The following is a 22385-nucleotide window of genomic DNA, read 5'->3' as shown; positions in this document are numbered from 1 at the left end:
GTGACGGCAAGACTCGTCGCGTGACCGTCAGTCCCGTACGTTCATTCTTGGAGATGGAATTCTGTAAACGTTTAAGTTGCAAAGTCGGGTTATTCCAGTTGTGTTCGTGCAGTTATTGGCGATCGGGCCGAGACCCATCAAACCTGCTCCACCACCGCGCGTGAGACCCGCTGTAAATCGCGTGCGGCCGATTGCCTGCGGAACTATAACAGCCACAGCTGATCTAACCTAACGCAGTCGTGATGCACTTCCGCCAAATAGTTTGTTCTTGTAATTATCGACACCCGCACTGAACCCTGCCCCACCCCCCAGCACCGGGTTGCCCCCCCCCCCCCAGCACCCCCTCCCCTCAAGGGATCGACACCCAAACTTGCACAAGAAAGTCTTATCCTTTTATTCGTAACGTCCAAGCAGCGGGGGGGGGCAGCGGGGGGGGGGGGGGGCAGCGGGGGGGGGGGGGCAGCGCGCGTCTGCCATAACGCGGTGGTCGTGCCCAGCGACGAAGGAGATTGAGCCGGGAGTGGTGGCAGGGCGCGTCGCCAGAGAACCGACGACACACGCGAGATGTGACGGCGTTGACTCCAGGGTGGAGACGGAGACGAGCGGGAAGACATCGTAGAATTCGGAGGCGGCGACTGGACACGAGCAGCTGGGGAAAGCGAGGGGGGGGGGTTACTGGCTGGCAGCCAGAATCCACATGTCGAGTGTTAAGAAGGCTGAGCGGGAGGAGGCACGGAGATTTCAGTTGCCAGCCGTTTCTGGCTCTTATCCTCGGGGTTTGAGCTTCGGGGCCGAGTCTTCGTGGTTTGTTCCACTGCGTCACTTTGGCATTCCCTCCCGTCATCTGTTTTCCCAAGTTCTCACAACTTTGCTCAATTCAAGAAACGTGTACAACTATTGTTAGATCCATCGCAGTGCCACGTGAACAGTGCTGTATGCTGCCGCCAGCCTGCCAACTTGGGGCCTGTGCACCGTCACCATAATTATTTATTAAAAACACGCCCTGGTTTGACTGAAGGTCCCAATTTCAAAGTCTGTCCCAAAGTTTTGTAAAAATCTGAATTTTGTCCCTGGCTTAAAACAGTGGCTTCATGGTCAACTCGTGACGGTGAGGGAAAGGCGGGGCTACCTGAGTAGTGGGTGGGGCCTCTGAGCTGTGGGCTGCACCATTGGCAAAGCCACCTGCTCGTGCTGGTGGTGGCTGAGTGGGCGTGACGATGTAAAAGTGGGCAGGGCTGGTTGAGGGTGGGGCTGCCAGCTCATTGTTACGCCTCTTATTTTCCACTGGCACACTCGAGCCGAGCCAGCACAGGACCCTCACGTACTACGGAGTGGTTTTCTCCACTGGCTGTTTGCCGAGCCCAGTGGGAACCAAACCGTGCCGCGCTGCTGGCCTCATAAGAAGAAGACGTCTGAATCTGGCTCGGTGGGGTGGAGGGAGGGGCAAGCAGGGCCACGCAGGGCCACGCAGGGCCACGCAGGGCCAAGGGGTGGGACTGACGACTCGTGGCGTCGGGCGGGACACGGACCCGGCCGTGAGGTGGGGAATGGCTCCCGGCGCGTCCCGGTTGAGCCTCCCAGGATCGCGGGATCTCTAGGGGTCGACGAAGCTGACGGCGATGTAGCGCGTGCCGTTCGTGGTGGGCAGCCCCTCGTGCAGGTGCGTGAGCCGGCCCGGGTGCATGAGCGCCCAGCCCTTGCGGGGGTCCGTGATGGAGCACTCCTGCCGGGCAAACCGGCACCCGCCACCCTGCGGCACCGCGGGGGACATGAGATGGAGACATCGGGAGAGATGTTGAGGTGAGGGAGGCATGAAAGGGGAAACCCAGAGGGACAATAGACACGAGACGTGGGGAGACCAGGAGACCCCAGGGTGTGGTGTTGGCAGTCGCCGTGTGGTGCAGGTGTGGTGGAGGTGTGGTGCAGGTGTGGTGCAGGTGTGGTGGAGGCGCGGTACCTCGTAGTCGACCCCGGCGGTGTTCAGGGCGACGTTGATGGTGTAGGTGGACGCGTCATGGTGTGGCCGTAGGAACGGCTGACGATCGGGGCGATAGCGAACCACGAAGCTCAGCACGCTCAGGGACTGCATTCAAAAGAGCGACACCACGGCTTGTGATCATCAGCAGGGTTGCAGCCCTGCTACCGCAATGGCCACTGCTACGTTACCAATCATCACGTCTGTCTTTTTCTGACCGGACTTAAGTTTAGAGTGGCCCGATATTTTTCCGTAACGACTGTTGTATTAATACTGACGTATTCGCTCTTCTTAGAGAGCATCGGTGTGGAGGTGCCCTAATACACTGAGCAATGACTGTATCATTACTGGCTTCCCCATTGCTATAGCTCATCAGTGCAGCATGCCCCTCCTAGCCACACACAGCTGGGCTATTACTGGCTTCCCCATTGCTATATCTCATCAGTGCAGCATGCCCCTCCTAGCCACACACACAGCTGGGCTATTCCTGGCTTCCCCATCGCTATAGCTCATCAGTGCAGCATGCCCCTCCTAGCCACACACACAGCTGGGCTATTCCTGGCTTCCCCATTGCTATATCTCATCAGTGCAGCATGCCCCTCCTAGCCACACACAGCTGGGCTATTCCTGGCTTCACCATTGCTATATCTCATCAGTGCAGCATGCCCCGCGCGGCAACTGTAATGGAAACGCGGCTTTCGGGCGCCTTGGAGCTCATCGGCGTGGTCGCGGGTCTCGCCTCGGTCACGTAGCCCTTGTACATCTTCTCGACCACGGGCTTGATGAAGCGGCGCAGGAAGGCGAGCCACTGGTCGTGGAAGCCGATCTGCCCCATGTGGATGTCGTCGGTGGGCACGCTCTCGTAGCCGCCCACGCGTTTGTCCTGCAACAACAACAACAACGTCATCGTGGTGGTGGTGCGGTGGTTGTGAGGACGGTGGTGGTGGGATGGTGGCGTGGTGGTGGTGATGTGGTGGTGGTGATGTGGTGGTGGTTGTGCGGTGGTGTTGGTGGTGCGAGTGACCTCGTGTTTCCCCCCGGACCACTCTCCGTGATTCTCCATCTCCTCGATGATTTGGTCGCACGCGGCGTCCGAGAACAGCGGGAACCAGAACACCTCGTCACACGGCTGCGCACTCGCACAAAGACAAAGAACCCCCGTGTAGCCTCAACAGACTGTTGGGGCAAGTGCTGTTAGCGAGCACCTATAAAGGCCGGCACGGCACACGAGGGAGTGGGTTGCCAGAACCACGGCCGACCGCCTTTGTCTCCCCAGTGGCGATGTTTACACACCGCACCAGGTACTCATTTGAGGCTGGGTCGACCTAGGGGAGGCACAGGATCGGTTCAGATAATCGTCACTGGTGTTGCCCGTGAGCGGGAATCGAACTCGGTCGCCGGATTTATTGCGCAGCGTAGCGCGAACCGCTTCACTGCCGCTCCCCACACACACACAGAGACACACACACACTCACACAGACACACACAAACACAGAGACACACACACACTCACACAGACACACACACACAGGCACGCACACAGACACACTCACACAAACACAGACACACTCACACAGGCACGCACATAGACACACTCACACAGACACACTCACACAGACACACTCACACAGACACGCACACAGACACACACACAGACACACTCACACAGACACACTAACACAGTCACACTCACACAGACACACTCACACAGACACACTCACACAGACACACTCACACAGACACACGCACCGACATACACGCACCTCGCCACGTGTTCCCACCTGCCCCACCTCGTTACCTTCTCGACAATGCTCTGCTCGTCAAATATCTTGTCGTAGTCCGCGTGGATGTACTTCTCCTGCCAGTCCTGCACAGGGATGGCACGTGATCATCACCATCGTCACCATCGTCACCATCATCACCATCGTCACCATCATCACCATCGTCACCATCATCACCATCGTCACCATCATCACCATCGTCACCATCGTCACCATCATCACCATCGTCACCATCATCACCATCATCATCACCATCGTCACCATCGTCACCATCAACCTCACCGTTATGATCACCTTCGTCTCGATCATCATCCTCGCCATCATTGTCGTCGTCGTTATTGCTTGAATCAACAAATTAACATCACTACCACAGTTAGCGTCATCACTCTCATGATTATCATCGTCACCATCATCCTCATCATCATCATCACGGCGTCATGTTAACAGCAGTGACGTGCGCTGAGGTCAATGGCTGGGGAGGCACTGGCTCGTGTCAGAGCCAGATTCACACACTGAGGGGGGCGTGGCCTCGCTGAGGGGGTGTGTCCTCACTGAGGGGGCGTGGCCTCACTGAAGGGGCGTGGTCTCACTGAGGGGGCGTGGCCTCGCTGAGGGGCGTGTCCTCGTTGAGGGGCGTGGTCTCGCGGAGGGGGGCGTGTTAGACACGTCCCCCTCAGTGAGGCAGATGTGATAGCTGCCTCCCCTGGTGCTTTTTCATTGCGGTTTCATGACGAGACCAGCGAGCCTAAATATCTTTATACACATACGTGAAATATGTTACCTGGAGTATGGAAGGCGAAGACATTAAATGAAGGGGTCTACAAACATTACGTTGGTGACATACTGAGATAGTAACAGGCACGCGCTGATTGCCCGCGCTCCATCCAGTTACTGAGGGGTTGCGCAATCAGAGGGGAGGCTGAGCTCGTCGCTGCCTCACCTCTCGTCTCTTCCTGTATTTGCAGCGGAGCTCCGCAAATTTAGCGATTTTGACGAGAAAATGATTGGAATCGTACAGAAATGACATTTATAACTCAGATCAGTGGAAAAATGTTCATATTTATTTTATTTTATTATTCTTTTTTTAACTTTTCGTAACAGCTGTTTTCATTGGAGCATGACAGGTGAGCCTCTGCCTCCCCTGCCTCCCCTGACCGCACGTCCCTGGTCCACAGACACCAGCAATTGAGGCGAGCGCCGTTAGCGAGCGCCTACGAAGGCCGGCACGGTGCGCGAGTGGGAGGGGGGTAGCGGTGTGGCCGGCAGGGGTTGCGCCTAGCGAGTGCTCACTGCGGGGGGGCTGCGGGGGGGCTGCGGGGGGGCTGCGGGTGCGAGCAGGCACCAGCAGTGACACACGACACCCTTGTAGCCTGCACAGTGCCGTGAGCGAGCACCTATGATTATTATTATTATAACTCGTCAATATTATTACACTATGGAACACGATTTTTGTCCCTGGGTATTTTCTAATTTGCATATGCCTCAAAAGTATAGAAACTGGCAATTATTGTTCCCCACAAACTTTGCTTTTGTGACCAGGACTTTACGTGAACGAAAGACACAAATGCAGACCACGTTTTCTCATTGAAAATCGGTACAATTCAAAATGTCAATGTTCTGGTCACAAAAGCAAAGTTTATGGGGTCTAATAGCCGTTTTCTGTACTTTTGAGGCATAACCAATTAGGAAATAACACTTACTACCCAGGATCAAAGAAATATGTTTTTGTTACACAGTGATATCATTGTGACAACCGCGCCCGTTTACCCACGAAGGCAGCATCGAGTCCCAGGACTCTTCTTCAGGGGGGGGCCCTGCCGAGTTTTCATCTCCCACCCCCCAGGTCAACTCAACCTTAAATCAGTGCTTGGTGCGGTGTGAAAAGAAACGGGAGTACTGGGGAGACAAAGGCGGCCGGGTACGGTCGCTGCCCGCTCCACCGGGGGGACCACTGCGTGAGACCGCGACGTGGCCGTCGCGTTCACCCGCGTCTCACCTGCGGGTTCTCCTCCATCTGCCACAGGTCGTTGTGCAGGTGGGTGGTGGTCTGGTTGCCTAGCGACAGCAGGTGTCCAAACTCATGCCTGTTCGTCAGGTGCATGAACACCCCCTGCAGACAACACCCGGACACATCGCCATGGTTACGGAGCGGCGACTCGATGATTGTACTCACAAGTGGCGATGGGCTGCAATCCGATTGCGCAAGGAGTCGGCGAGTGTCTGAGGGTGCAGTAGCGCGGCGGTTGCGCGGCGGTTGCGCGGCGGTTGCGCGGCGGTTGCGCGGCGGTTGCGCGGCGGTTGCGCGGCGGTTGCGCGGCGGTTGCGCGGCGGTTGTGTGGTGGTTGCGTGGTGGTGGTGGTGGTGGTGGTGGTTGCGCGGCGGTTGTGTGGTGGTTGCGTGGTGGTGGTGGTGGTGGTTGCGCGGCGGTTGTGTGGTGGTTGCGTGGTGGTGGTGGTGGTGGTTGCGTGGTGGTGGTGGTGGTGGTGGTGGTTGCGCGGCGGTTGTGTGGTGGTTGCGTGGTGGTGGTGGTGGTTGCGCGGCGGTTGTGTGGTGGTTGCGTGGTGGTGGTGGTGGTGGTTGCGCGGTGGTTGCGTGGTGGTTGCGTGGTGGTGATGGTGGTGGTGGTTGCGTGCTGGTTGCGTGGTGGTTGCGTGGTGGTGGTTGCGTGGTGGTTGTGTGGTGGTGGTTGCGTGCTGGTTGCGTGGTGCTTGCGCGGTGGTTGCACGGTGGTTGCGTGGTGGTTGTGGTTGTGTGGTGGTGGTTGTGTGGTGGTGGTTGCGTGGTGGTTGTGTGGTGGTGGTTGTGGTTGTGTGGTGGTGGTTGCGTGCTGGTTGCGCGGTGGTTGCACGGTGGTTGCGTGGTGGTTGTGGTTGTGTGGTGGTGGTTGTGTGGTGGTGGTTGCGTGGTGGTTGTGTGGTGGTGGTTGTGGTTGTGTGGTGGTGGTTGCGTGCTGGTTGCGCGGTGGTTGCGTGGTGGTTACGCGGTTGCGCAGGTTGTGGGAGAAGGCGAGCTCGTGGTCCTGGCTGGGCCCCGGTCCCTGCGAGTAAAGGGGGGCGCCCAGGGCCCCCCGCAGCGCGGAGCCGTGCAGCAGGTACACGGCGCTCACGTGCGGAACGCTCCACACGCCCCTGCGAAGACAAAGATCCCCCGTGTAGCCTTCGCAGACTGTTGGGGCAAGTGCTGCGAGCCATGCACCTCCAAACACAAAAAATCTGTGGAGGGAGCTGAAGGTTCGAGTTGCCAAACGTCAGCCTCGAAACCTTAATGACTTGGAGAAGATCTGCAAAGAGGAGTGGGACAAAATCCCTCATGAGATGTGTGCAAACCTGGTGGCCAACTACAAGAAACGTCTGACCTCTGTGATTGCCAACAAGGGTTTTGCCACCAAGTACTAAGTCATGTTTTGCAGAGGGGTCAAATACTTATTTCCCTCATTAAAATGCAAATAAATTTATAAAATTTTTGACATGCGTTCTTCTGGGTTTTGTTGTTATTCTGTCTCTCGCTGTTCAAATAAACCTACCATTAAAATGATAGACTGATCATTTCTTTGTCAGTGGGCAAACGTACAAAATCAGCAGGGGATCAAATACTTTTTTCCCTCACTGTATGAAGGCCGGCACGGCACACGAGAGGGTGGGTGGCAGCACCACGCCCGGCCGCCTTTGTCTCCCCAGCGCTGATGTTTACGCACCGCACCAGGTACACATTTTAAGGCTGAATCAACCCAGAGGAGGCCCAGGACTTGTTAGAAGTGGTCACCCACCCCCTCGGAGCTGTGCCGTGCCGCCCTTCAATTCCCGCTCACAGACCACGAGCCGCGGCGAATATTCAAACCGGTCCAGGGCCTCCGCTACTTGTACGTACGTGGAGAACTTCTTTCGCACCTTACGCAGGCAACCGTGCTAATGGGAGGCGCAGGGGAAGGACAACAAACTAAACGCAAAAAACAGAAGTTTGTGTGCTGAGTGACGAACCTGGCGACCCGGGTTAGATTCACGCTAATTGGCCAACACCAGTGATTATTATCTGAACCGATCCTGGGCCTCCTCTAGGTCGACTCAGCCTCTAATGAATGTGTAAACATCGCCACTGGGGAGACAAAGGCGGCCGGGCTCACAGCACTTGCCCCAACAGCCTGTTGAGGCTATGCGGGGGTAGGGGGGGGGATCTTTGTGTGCACGCACGCGTGCGAGTGAGTCTGTGCGTGTGTGAGCATGTGGTTGTGTGTGAGTGTGTGCGCGTGTGTGCGTGTGTGAGCGAGTACGTGAGTGTGTGAGCGAGTACGTGAGCGTGTGAGTGAGCGCGTGTGAGCGAGTGAGTGTGTGTGAATGTGAGCGTGTGAGCCTATGAGTGTGTGAGTGTGTGTGCGCGTGTGAGCGAGTACGTGAGTGTGTGAGTGTGAGCGCGTGCGAGTGTGCGTGTAAGTGTGTACATGTGTGAGCGTGTGAATGTGTGCGTGTGAGCGCACACTCTGCGTCCGGCCACGATGTCCACGTAGTCCTCGGAGCGAGCGTAGAAGCCGTCCTCGCCGCGAGCCCCCCAGAAGTTGGACCACAGCTTCCCCGGGCGGGACACGAGGGGGGCCAGCACCTTCCTGCGCCCACGAAGACAAAGCCCCCCCCCCCCCCACTCCTTTAACGGCCCAGCAGCGACGTTTAACACCACTCCCCCACCAGGTGCGCATTTGAGGCCGAATCGAACCAGGGAAGACCTCGGACCTGTTCAGGTGAACTCGGCTTCGTAGCGCAGTGCGCTCGCTCGCCGATGCACCACCGCTCCCCACGGCACGACAAAGCCTTAGGGGCCGTCCATAAATGACGTCACGCGATTTTGGACGATTTTTTACCCCCCCCCCCCTCGTCACACGGCGTCACAAAAAGTCAGACCCCCCCCTCAAATATGACGTCACGAAGCTCTGCCCACCCCCCCCCCCCCAAATAAAACATGCTTCAAATCGCTTTAAACTATTGTCATTGTAGTGCGTATTTAATGTGCCGCTGCACTCTGCACGGCGAGTTGGCACACTAGGGGGCACAGGCGGTGCATCAGCCAGTCATCTCAGTCAGTCGACCCGTGGCACCTGCTGGGTCTGCCCCGTGACCTCCTGCCAGCGGGCGTTCGACACTTCACGTGGCCTGAAAAGTACACCTAGCCTGGCACAGGCACCGTGGTGACGTTACCGCCACTTAGTAGCGAATGGCGGTTGTTGTTGTTGTTGTGCGTGGTTGGGGAGCGGTGGTGTAGCGGTTAGCGCGCTGCCTGACGGACCAAGCAACCCGAGTTCGATTCCTGCCCATGGCCACCAACGTCAGTGACGATTATCTGAACCGGTCCCTAGGTCGACTCGGCCTCAAATGAGTGCCTGGGGCGATGAGGGCGTGGTGCTGGTCACTCACCCCCTCGTGCGCCGTCCCGGCCATTGCAAGGTGCTCTCTTCACAGCACTCGTCATCAGTAGCACAATCAGAACCATCACGGCCACCAGCATCAACAGCAGCAGCAGCAGCATCAGCAGCAGCATCAGCAGCAGCAGCATCAGCAGCATCAGCAGCAGCATCAGCAGCATCATCAGTGTCAGTGGGGCAGCAGTCGTGTCGTCATCATCATCATCGGCACCAAACGTCTGTAGAGCCTACACGGGGGACCTTTGTCTTTGTGGCGGCCCACACCTGTTCTGCTGGATGAGGAGGCGCAGGGAGTGGCGGTTCGTGAGGGCGACGCCGGCATCCAGACTCAGGTAGAAGTCGCAGCCGGGGTCGTCCCGACACACCGCCCTGCACGTAGAGACAAAGCTCCCCCGTGTCGCCTTCAACTCGACTGTTGGGGCAAGTGCCGTTAGCGAGCTACTGAGGGGAGGCCCATACCGGTTCACATAATCATCACTGAGTGGGAATCGAACTCGGGTTGCCGGGTCCGTAGTGTAGTACGCTGACCGCTCCACTACCGCTTCCCACAACTCACACTCACTCAAGCACACTCACTCACACTCACGTACACACACTCACGCACACTCACTCACACTCACGTACATTTACTCAAGCACACTCACTCACACTCACGTACACTCACTCACGCGCACTCACTCACACTCAATCACGTACACTCAATCACACTCACTCACACACTCACTCACACTCACGTACACTCACTCACACTCACGTACACTCACTCACGCACACTCACTCACGCACACTCACTCACACTCACGCACATTTACTCACTCACACTTACTCACTCACTCACGTACACTCACGTACACTCACTCACGCACACTCACTCTCACTCACACTCACTCACACTCACTCACTCACGCACACTCACTCACGCACACTCACTCACGCACACTCACACACTCACGCACACTCACTCACGCACACTCACTCACGCACGCACACTCACTCACACTCACTCACGCACACTCACTCTCACTCACTCACACTCAATCACACTCACGCTCACTCACGCTCACTCACTCACGCACTCACGCACTCACGCACACTCACACTCACGCACACTCACTCACTCACACACACTCACTCACACACACTCACGCACACTCACTCACACTCACGCACACTCACACTCACTCACAATCAATCACACTCACGCACACTCACTGACGCACACTCACGCACACTCACACTCACTCACTCACTCACACTCACTCACACTCACTCACACACACACACTCACTCACTGACGCACACTCACGCACACTCACACACACTCACTCACGCACACTCACTGACGCACATTCACGCACACTCACACTCACTCACTCACTCACACTCACTCACACTCACTCACACACACACTCACTCACTGACGCACACTCACGCACACTCACACACACTCACTCACGCACACTCACGCACACTCACGCACACTCACACACTCACGCACACTCTGCAGAACAGAGGGAAGAGACCTACAAAGTCTGCACAGAGAGGGCGCCTAGCACCAGAATCGCACACTCACACACACTCACGCACACTCACTCACACTCACTGACGCACACTCACTCACTCACTCACGCACACTCACGCACACACACTCACTCACACTCACTCACACTCACTGACGCACACTCACGCACACTCACACACACTCACTCACACACACTCACGCACACTCACGCACACTCACACACTCACGCACACTCTGCAGAACAGAGGGAAGAGACCTACAAAGTCTGCACAGAGAGGGCGCCTAGCACCAGAATCGCACACTCACACACACTCACGCACACTCACTCACACTCACTGACGCACACTCAGGCACACTCACTCACTCACGCACACTCACGCACACACACTCACTCACACTCACTCACACTCACTGACGCACACTCACGCACACTCACACACACTCACTCACACACACTCACGCACACTCACGCACACTCACACACTCACGCACACTCTGCAGAACAGAGGGAAGAGACCTACAAAGTCAGCACAGAGAGGGCGCCTAGCACCAGAATCGAACCCACGATCTTCTTCAGCACTGCACTGCCACCCTGCCGGCCGTAATACAAATGCAAGTAATGTTGTTGTTATTGTTGATGTTGCTGATGTTGCTGATGTTGTTGATGTTGTTATTGTTGTTGATGTTGCTAATGTTGCTGATGTTGTTGATGTTGTTGATGTTGTTATTGTTGTTGATGTTGCTAATGTTGCTGATGTTGTTGATGTTGTTGATGATGTTGTTTTTGATATTGTTGTTAATGTTATTGATGATGCTGCTGTTGATGTTGTTGTTGATGTTGTTGATGTTGTTGTTGATGTTGTTGTTGCTGCTACTCACGCGGCGCTCTCCCTGGCCTCCGAGGGGCTAAGGGAAGAGGTCTGGTCCAGGACACGGGCCGACTCAAACTGAGCCCCGTGGTCTGTGAGGAAACGACTCACCTGAGCCTGCTGATGCTTCACCTGCAGGGAACAGCACCGTCACCGTCATCGTCATTAGCATCATCAGGAGCGTAATCAGCATCATCACGACCACCAGCATCAGCAGCATCACCGTCGTCACCAGCAGCAGCATTAACAGCAGCATCATCATCGTCGTCATCATCATCAGCAGCATAATCAGCAGCATCACGGCCACCAGCATCAGCAGCATCAGCAGCAGCATCATCGGTGGCAGTGGGGGCAGCAGTAGCGTCATCATCATCACCAGCACCATCATCATCAGCAGCACCATCATCATCACTAGCACCATCATCATCACCATCATCATCAGCAGCACCATCACGGCCACCGGCGCCGCCACGGCGGCCCTCACCGTGCAGTGCACGAGCAGCGCGACGCGTGACGCCGGGTAGGCCATCGCGAGTATCCGCTGCAGCGCGTCGGGCAAGAAGGGAGCCGGCGTCTCCACGAAGAGGGCCACGAGCACGCGGGGCAGCAGGCGCTCCTGGCACCACCACCACCACCATTGCCACACAGCACCCCAATAATAGACTTACTTTGCCCATAGACTTAACATTGCCCACAGACTTAATGTTGCCCATAGACTTAACATTGCCCATAGACTTACTTTGCCCATAGACTTAACATTGCCCATAGACTTAACATTGCCCATAGACTTAACATTGCCCATAGACTTACATTGCCCATAGACTTAACATTGCCCATAGACTTACATTGCCCATAGACTTAACATTGCCCATAGACTTACATTGCCCATAGACTTAACATTGCCCATAGACTTACATTGCCCATAGACTTAACATTGCCCATAGACTTACATTGCCCATAGACTTAACATTGCCCATAGACTTACATTGCCCATAGACTTACATTGCCCATAGACTTACATTGCCCATAGACTAACATTGCCCATATACTTAACATTGCCCATAGACTTACATTGCCCATAGACTTACATTGCCCATAGACTTACATTGCCTATAGACTTAACATTGCCCATAGACTTACATTGCCCACAGACTTACATTGCCCATAGACTCACATTGCCCATAGACTCACATTGCCCATAGACTTACATTGCCCATAGACTTAACATTGCCCATAGACTTACATTGCCTATAGACTTAACATTGCCCATAGACTTAACATTGCCCATAGACTTACATTGCCCATAGACTCACATTGCCCATAGACTCACATTGCCCATAGACTTAACATTGCCCATAGACTTAACATTGCCCATAGACTCACATTGCCCATAGACTTACATTGCCCATAGACTTAACATTGCCCATAGACTTACATTGCCTATAGACTTAACATTGCCCATAGACTTAACATTGCCCATAGACTTACATTGCCCATAGACTCACATTGCCCATAGACTCACATTGCCCATAGACTTAACATTGCCCATAGACTTACATTGCCCATAGACTTAACATTGCCCATAGACTTACATTGCCCATAGACTTACATTGCCCATAGACTTACATTGCCCATAGACTAACATTGCCCATATACTTAACATTGCCCATAGACTTACATTGCCCATAGACTTACATTGCCCATAGACTTACATTGCCCATACTCACATTGCCCATAGACTCACATTGCCCATAGACTTACATTGCCCATAGACTTACCATTGCCCATAGACTTACATTGCCTATAGACTTAACATTGCCCAAAGACTTAACATTGCCCATAGACTTACATTGCCCATAGACTCACATTGCCCATAGACTCACATTGCCCATAGACTTAACATTGCCCATAGACTTACTTTGCCCATAGACTTAACATTGCCCATAGACTTAACATTGCCCATAGACTTAACATTGCCCATAGACTTACATTGCCCATAGACTTAACATTGCCCATAGACTTATATTGCCCATAGACTTAACATTGCCCATAGACTTACATTGCCCATAGACTTAACATTGCCCATAGACTTACATTGCCCATAGACTTAACATTGCCCATAGACTTACATTGCCCATAGACTTAACATTGCCCATAGACTTACATTGCCCATAGACTTACATTGCCCATAGACTTACATTGCCCATAGACTAACATTGCCCATATACTTAACATTGCCCATAGACTTACATTGCCCATAGACTTACATTGCCCATAGACTTACATTGCCTATAGACTTAACATTGCCCATAGACTTACATTGCCCATAGACTCACATTGCCCATAGACTCACATTGCCCATAGACTTACATTGCCCATAGACTTAACATTGCCCATAGACTTACAATGCCTATAGACTTAACATTGCCCATAGACTTAACATTGCCCATAGACTTACATTGCCCATAGACTCACATTGCCCATAGACTCACATTGCCCATAGACTTAACATTGCCCATAGACTTAACATTGCCCATAGACTCACATTGCCCATAGACTTACATTGCCCATAGACTTAACATTGCCCATAGACTTACATTGCCTATAGACTTAACATTGCCCATAGACTTAACATTGCCCATAGACTTACATTGCCCATAGACTCACATTGCCCATAGACTCACATTGCCCATAGACTTAACATTGCCCATAGACTTACATTGCCCATAGACTTAACATTGCCCATAGACTTACATTGCCCATAGACTTACATTGCCCATAGACTTACATTGCCCATAGACTAACATTGCCCATATACTTAACATTGCCCATAGACTTACATTGCCCATAGACTTACATTGCCCATAGACTTACATTGCCCATAGACTCACATTGCCCATAGACTCACATTGCCCATAGACTTACATTGCCCATAGACTTAACATTGCCCATAGACTTACATTGCCTATAGACTTAACATTGCCCATAGACTTAACATTGCCCATAGACTCACATTGCCCATAGACTCACATTGCCCATAGACTTAACATTGCCTATAGACTTAACATTGCCCATAGACTCACATTGCCCATAGACTTAACATTGCCCATAGACTTACATTGCCCATAGACTTAACATTGCCCATAGACTTAACATTGCCCATAGACTTACATTGCCCATAGACTTACATTGCCCATAGACTTACATTGCCCACAGACTTACATTGCCCATAGACTCACATTGCCCATAGACTCACATTGCCCATAGACTTACATTGCCCATAGACTTAACATTGCCCATAGACTTAACATTGCCCATAGACTCACATTGCCCATAGACTTACATTGCCCATAGACTTACATTGCCCATAGACTTACATTGCCCATAGACTCACATTGCCCATAGACTTACATTGCCCATAGACTTAACATTGCCCATAGACTTACATTGCCCACAGACTTACATTGCCCATAGACTTACATTGCCCATAGATTCACATTGCCCATAGACTTAACATTGCCTATAGACTTAACATTTCCCACAGACTTAACATTGCCCATAGACTTAACATTGCCCATGGACTTACATTGCCCATAGACTTACTTTGCCCATAGACTTAACATTGCCTATAGACTTAACATTGCCCACAGACTTAACATTGCCCATAGACTTAACATTGCCCATGGACTTACATTGCCCATAGACTTACATTGCCCATAGACTTACATTGCCCATAGACTTACATTGCTCATAGACTTAACATTGCCAATAGACTTAACATTGCCCACAGACTTAACATTACCCACAGACTTAACATTGCCCATAGACTTAACATTGCCCACAGACTTAACATTGCCCATAGACTTACATTGCCCATAGACTTAACATTGCCCATAGACTTACATTGCCCATAGACTTAACATTGCCCATAGACTTACATTGCCCATAGACTTAACATTGCCCATAGACTTACATTGCCCATAGACTTAACATTGCCCATAGACTTAACATTGCCCATAGACTTAACATTGCCCATAGACTTACATTGCCCATAGACTTACATTGCCCATAGACTAACATTGCCCATATACTTAACATTGCCCATAGACTTACATTGCCCATAGACTTACATTGCCCATAGACTTACATTGCCTATAGACTTAACATTGCCCATAGACTTACATTGCCCACAGACTTACATTGCCCATAGACTCACATTGCCCATAGACTCACATTGCCCATAGACTTACATTGCCCATAGACTTAACATTGCCCATAGACTTACATTGCCTATAGACTTAACATTGCCCATAGACTTAACATTGCCCATAGACTTACATTGCCCATAGACTCACATTGCCCATAGACTCACATTGCCCATAGACTTAACATTGCCCATAGACTTAACATTGCCCATAGACTCACATTGCCCATAGACTTACATTGCCCATAGACTTAACATTGCCCATAGACTTACATTGCCTATAGACTTAACATTGCCCATAGACTTAACATTGCCCATAGACTTACATTGCCCATAGACTCACATTGCCCATAGACTCACATTGCCCATTGACTTAACATTGCCCATAGACTTACATTGCCCATAGACTTAACATTGCCCATAGACTTACATTGCCCATAGACTTACATTGCCCATAGACTTACATTGCCCATAGACTAACATTGCCCATATACTTAACATTGCCCATAGACTTACATGCCCTAGACTTACATTGCCCATAGACTTACATTGCCCATAGACTTACATTGCCCATAGACTCACATTGCCCATAGACTCACATTGCCCATAGACTTACATTGCCCATAGACTTAACATTGCCCATAGACTTACATTGCCTATAGACTTAACATTGCCCAAAGACTTAACATTGCCCATAGACTTACATTGCCCATAGACTCACATTGCCCATAGACTCACATTGCCCATAGACTTAACATTGCCCATAGACTTACTTTGCCCATAGACTTAACATTGCCCATAGACTTAACATTGCCCATAGACTTAACATTGCCCATAGACTTACATTGCCCATAGACTTAACATTGCCCATAGACTTATATTGCCCATAGACTTAACATTGCCCATAGACTTACATTGCCCATAGACTTAACATTGCCCATAGACTTACATTGCCCATAGACTTAACATTGCCCATAGACTTACATTGCCCATAGACTTAACATTGCCCATAGACTTACATTGCCCATAGACTTACATTGCCCATAGACTTACATTGCCCATAGACTAACATTGCCCATATACTTAACATTGCCCATAGACTTACATTGCCCATAGACTTACATTGCCCATAGACTTACATTGCCTATAGACTTAACATTTCCCATAGACTTACATTGCCCACAGACTTACATTGCCCATAGACTCACATTGCCCATAGACTCACATTGCCCATAGACTTACATTGCCCATAGACTTAACATTGCCCATAGACTTACAATGCCTATAGACTTAACATTGCCCATAGACTTAACATTGCCCATAGACTTACATTGCCCATAGACTCACATTGCCCATAGACTCACATTGCCCATAGACTTAACATTGCCCATAGACTTAACATTGCCCATAGACTCACATTGCCCATAGACTTACATTGCCCATAGACTTAACATTGCCCATAGACTTACATTGCCTATACACTTAACATTGCCCATAGACTTAACATTGCCCATAGACTTACATTGCCCATAGACTCACATTGCCCATAGACTCACATTGCCCATAGACTTAACATTGCCCATAGACTTACATTGCCCATAGACTTAACATTGCCCATAGACTTACATTGCCCATAGACTTACATTGCCCATAGACTTACATTGCCCATAGACTAACATTGCCCATATACTTAACATTGCCCATAGACTTACATTGCCCATAGACTTACATTGCCCATAGACTTACATTGCCCATAGACTCACATTGCCCATAGACTCACATTGCCCATAGACTTACATTGCCCATAGACTTAACATTGCCCATAGACTTACATTGCCTATAGACTTAACATTGCCCATAGACTTAACATTGCCCATAGACTCACATTGCCCATAGACTCACATTGCCCATAGACTTAACATTGCCTATAGACTTAACATTGCCCATAGACTCACATTGCCCATAGACTTAACATTGCCCATAGACTTACATTGCCCATAGACTTAACATTGCCCATAGACTTAACATTGCCCATAGACTTACATTGCCCATAGACTTACATTGCCCATAGACTTACATTGCCCACAGACTTACATTGCCCATAGACTCACATTGCCCATAGACTCACATTGCCCATAGACTTACATTGCCCATAGACTTAACATTGCCCATAGACTTAACATTGCCCATAGACTCACATTGCCCATAGACTTACATTGCCCATAGACTTACATTGCCCATAGACTTACATTGCCCATAGACTCACATTGCCCATAGACTTACATTGCCCATAGACTTAACATTGCCCATAGACTTACATTGCCCACAGACTTACATTGCCCATAGACTTACATTGCCCATAGATTCACATTGCCCATAGACTTAACATTGCCTATAGACTTAACATTTCCCACAGACTTAACATTGCCCATAGACTTAACATTGCCCATGGACTTACATTGCCCATAGACTTACTTTGCCCATAGACTTAACATTGCCTATAGACTTAACATTGCCCACAGACTTAACATTGCCCATAGACTTAACATTGCCCATGGACTTACATTGCCCATAGACTTACATTGCCCATAGACTTACATTGCCCATAGACTTACATTGCTCATAGACTTAACATTGCCAATAGACTTAACATTGCCCACAGACTTAACATTACCCACAGACTTAACATTGCCCATAGATTTCGATTTAAAGCTTTCGTGACTGCAGGGATTCATCTTCTTGTTTCTTTCGGTAAAGTCACGTAGAAGGGAAGTTACTTATTACTTCCCTTCTACGTGACTTTACCGAAAGAAACAAGAAGATTGCCCATAGACTTAACATTGCCCACAGACTTAACATTGCCCACAGACTTAACATTGCCCACAGACTTAACATTGCCCACAGACTTAACATTGCCCATAGACTTAACATTGCCCACAGACTTACATTGCCCATAGACTTAACATTGCCAATAGACTTAACATTGCCCATAGACTTAACATTGCCCACAGACTTAACATTGCCCATAGACTTAACATTGCCCACAGACTTAACATTGCCCATAGACTTAACATTGCCCATAGACTTAACATTGCCCATAGACTTAACATTGCCCACAGACTTAACATTGCCCATAGACTTAACATTGCCCACAGACTTAACATTGCCCATAGACTTAACATTGCCCACAGACTTAACATTGCCCACAGACTTAACATTGCCCACAGACTTAACATTGCCCATAGACTTAACATTGCCCATAGACTTAACATTGCCCATTGACTTAACATTTCCAATAGACTTAACATTGCCCATAGACTTACATTGCCCATAGACTTAACATTGCCCATAGACTAACATTGCCTATAGACTTACATTGCCCATTGACTTAACATTTCCAATAGACTTAACATTTCCAATAGACTTAACATTGCCCGTAGACTTAATATTGCCCATAGACTTAACATTGCCCATAGACTTACATTGCCCATAGACTTACATTGCCTATAGACTTACATTGCCCATAGACTTAATATTGCCCATAGACTTAACATTGCCCATAGACTAAACATTGCCCATACCTACCATAATCACCCAGGAATGTCTGTACTTAACCCTCGGGACGTCACTCCACATCGAATAGCCCCCCTTATTAATATTCATGATCAGGTGACGTCCTCCAAATGGACACCCCCCCCCCCCCCCCATTAATAATAATTAGCAGCTGACGTCACTCCACATGGGGGGGGGGCGAGGCGCCTCCTCCCCCCTCCGCGGCGTCAACTCACAACCCTCACTACAAAGGCAGAACCTTCACGTCACGTGATCTCCGTCACGCTGTTGAGACATCGAAGTAAAAAGGAGGTCGTGATGAACAAGGGATTATAACCTTAACATGAAATAATGAAATAAGTCTGTGTCACCGCGTCCTTACAAATTGCACACGAATTGATGCAATGAATATATGACGTCGCGGTCTGAATTTCGCTTTCAAGTTTCTGATTTACTGCAATACACCCGTCCTTGGATGGGCAAAAGGTGAGTAGCCTATAGTCATTGCATCTCCGTGATGGCCATGAAACCCAGTCAGTGTCTCTCTAAAATGGCCATGAAACCCACTGTTCCTCTCTCTCTCTAATGCTTTCCATCTGTCCCAGCGATCAGATTCTTGCGGTCGTTGCTGCTGCGCGTCTCTGGTTTCAAACCCCAAAAATTCTACCGCGCAAGTTGTTTTTACTGCACCTGGTCGCCACGTGTGTGCCACGTGTGTGTCTCGTGTGTGCCTGTGTTTGTCTCCCCACACAGTGGTATAGGGAGCGGTGGCCTAGAGATTAGTGCGCGACGCTACGAACTCGGCGACCCGAGTTCGATTCCCGCTCGAGGCCAACACCAGTGACAAGTATCTAAACCGGTCCTGGGGCTCAAATGAGTACCTGGTGCGATGTCTAAACATCATCACTGGGGAGGCAAAGGCGGCCCGGCGTGGTGCTGGCTACCCACGTCCTCGTACGCTCTGCCGGCCTTCATAGGTGATCGCTAACAGCACTAGTGCCTACAGTCCGTTAAGATTATATGGGGAAGCTTTGTCTTTGTGTGCACATATTCACAGATATATTCACAGAGATATTCACAGAGATATGTGGGGAGCGGTCGTGGACGCAAACCCTAATTCGATTCTCGCTTACGGTAACACCAGTGATGATTATCTGAACCGGTCCTGGGCCTCTCCTAGGTCGACTCAGCCTTAAATGAGCACCTGGTACGGTATGTGTAAACATGGCCACTAGGGAGACAAAGGCGGCCGGGCGTGGTGCTGGCCACCCACCGTGTCCCATGCCGGCCTTGCAGAGGTGCTCGCTAATAGCGGTTGTCCCCAACAGTTTGTTAAAGGCTATACGAGAGATTTTTGCCTTTGTACAACTAGTTAGCAAAACGTCAGCCGTACTGATTTATTTACATGCCTAATGAGAATGAATTACTTGAGAACCCCTCTCACGTCTAAGGCTTATCACATACAATAATTCACTGGCATTGGCCACACAGATTGTTTGTTATGCACTTTTAAATTTAGATTGAAAAAAATAATTTCTTAAGAACTGATTTATACATGCATACATAGACTCACACAGAGACAGATAGACACACACTGAAACCCATAGACTCACACACAGACCTATAGACTCACACAGAGATCCATAGACTCACACAGAGATCCATATACTCACACATAGATCCATAGACTCACACATAGATCCATAGACTCACACATAGACCCATAGACTCACACAGAGACCCATAGACTCACACACAGACCCATAGACTCACACACAGACCCATAGACTCACACAGAGATCCATAGACTCACACAGAGATCCATAGACTCACACATAGACCCATAGACTCACACAGAGACCCATAGACTCATACAGAGACCCATAGACTCACACAGAGACCCATAGACTCACACACAGACCCATAGACTCACACAGAGATCCATAGACTCACACAGAGACCCATAGACTCACACAAAGATCCACAGTCTGTTGTCCTTCCCCCGCATCTCTGATTAGGGTGGTTGGCTACGTTACGGTGAAAAATAATTTCAATGTACATGCGTACATATTTGAACCCAGGAAATTGATGTCACCCTAGATCAGGGGTCGGCAACCAAAATAACAAGAAGAGCCATTTCTTTCCAATTCGGTACAAAATTCAGTATTTCAAGAGCCGCAATGCATCTGAGTACATACGTACTCATCGTCAAGAAGCAGCCTGTAAAGAGCCGCATGCGGCTCCGGAGCCGTAGGTTGCCGACCCCTGCCCTAGATGGTACCTTCACGTGACATATCAGGTCTGGGCTAATCGACTCAAGAGTCTCTCTGGCTCTACCGGACTGGGGATCGTTGCGAGTAAGCTGTGTCCTCGTAGTCCCGTGCGTGGCTATGTATGTACGTACGCTGAACTTCTTTTGCACCGTACGTAGCCGACCGTGTACCGAGCCCCGCGCTGAAACGCCACGTGCAGCACCAGTCTAGTCCTGGCACTGCACAGTGGCGACCGCAGTGTTGCATTGTGGGTTACAGAATTGCTTTGCGATTTTCCAGTGGGTGTCAGCGGTGTTAGTTCTTTTAATCTTTCCTTTATATATATATTTTACATCTTCGAATATTCACCATGTGAGACTAGGCTCTAAGAAAAGCTGTCTCGGGTGTGGACCAATCAATTTCAAGGACAGTGCATACATTATCAGAGTTGTGTTTTTTGTTTGCATTCCGACCGCAGGTATTGTGGTCAATGCAAACATGACTCCTTGTAAAAAAAAGGTGTCAGTTTTGTTGGCAGATTAAAAGGGTAAAAAACAATTATCATATTAAGATCATTAACATGACGAGCCGCTTATAAATTGCATGTAGTTTTATTTGGATGAATTTTTTTGCTGAAAATTGTGCCATTTTTCCCACTGGCACATCCAAGCCGGCGAGCGAGTCCCAACACGGCACCCCGGTGTGCGCTCTGTCCACCGGGGCTGTTTGCCGCGCCGTGCCGAGCCACCAAAACCGTGCTGCACTTTTAAATCTAAATTTAAAAAACTCAGCGTCACCCACGGTCCCCGGAGCGGCTCGGAAG

General features: G+C 50.4%; 1 protein-coding gene across 2 annotated transcripts in view; it reads right to left on the bottom strand.

Annotated features, from left to right (window-relative positions):
* Positions 1-451: 451 nt before the first annotated feature.
* The window catches only part of LOC133352321 (procollagen-lysine,2-oxoglutarate 5-dioxygenase 1-like), a 37313-nt gene continuing 15379 nt past the window's right edge, over positions 452-22385 (bottom strand). Inside the window, exons 9-20 of one of the 2 annotated variants that reach the window (XR_009756256.1) lie at positions 12039-12170; positions 11565-11686; positions 9428-9532; positions 8228-8353; positions 6737-6884; positions 5753-5866; positions 3774-3842; positions 3000-3104; positions 2715-2858; positions 1958-2083; positions 1530-1750; positions 452-649 (exon numbers count right to left, since the gene is read on the bottom strand). Coding sequence is in view for 1 of the 2 variants with exons in the window: in XM_061567912.1 (XP_061423896.1) it covers positions 1595-1750; positions 1958-2083; positions 2715-2858; positions 3000-3104; positions 3774-3842; positions 5753-5866; positions 6737-6884; positions 8228-8353; positions 9428-9532; positions 11565-11686; positions 12039-12170 (1347 nt within the window). In the remaining variant the exon portion in view is untranslated. Of the gene's footprint in view, positions 1751-1957; positions 2084-2714; positions 2859-2999; positions 3105-3773; positions 3843-5752; positions 5867-6736; positions 6885-8227; positions 8354-9427; positions 9533-11564; positions 11687-12038; positions 12171-22385 lie in introns of both variants that reach the window. The other variant, XM_061567912.1, reaches the window with a different exon arrangement.

This window comes from Lethenteron reissneri, chromosome 40 (assembly GCF_015708825.2).
Source record: "Lethenteron reissneri isolate LAM-NWPU_2019-01 chromosome 40, ASM1570882v1, whole genome shotgun sequence".
Classification (NCBI taxonomy): Eukaryota; Metazoa; Chordata; class Hyperoartia; order Petromyzontiformes; family Petromyzontidae; genus Lethenteron; species Lethenteron reissneri.
Note: the sequence above shows the minus strand (reverse complement) of the source record. Positions and strands in the feature narration are given on the sequence as shown.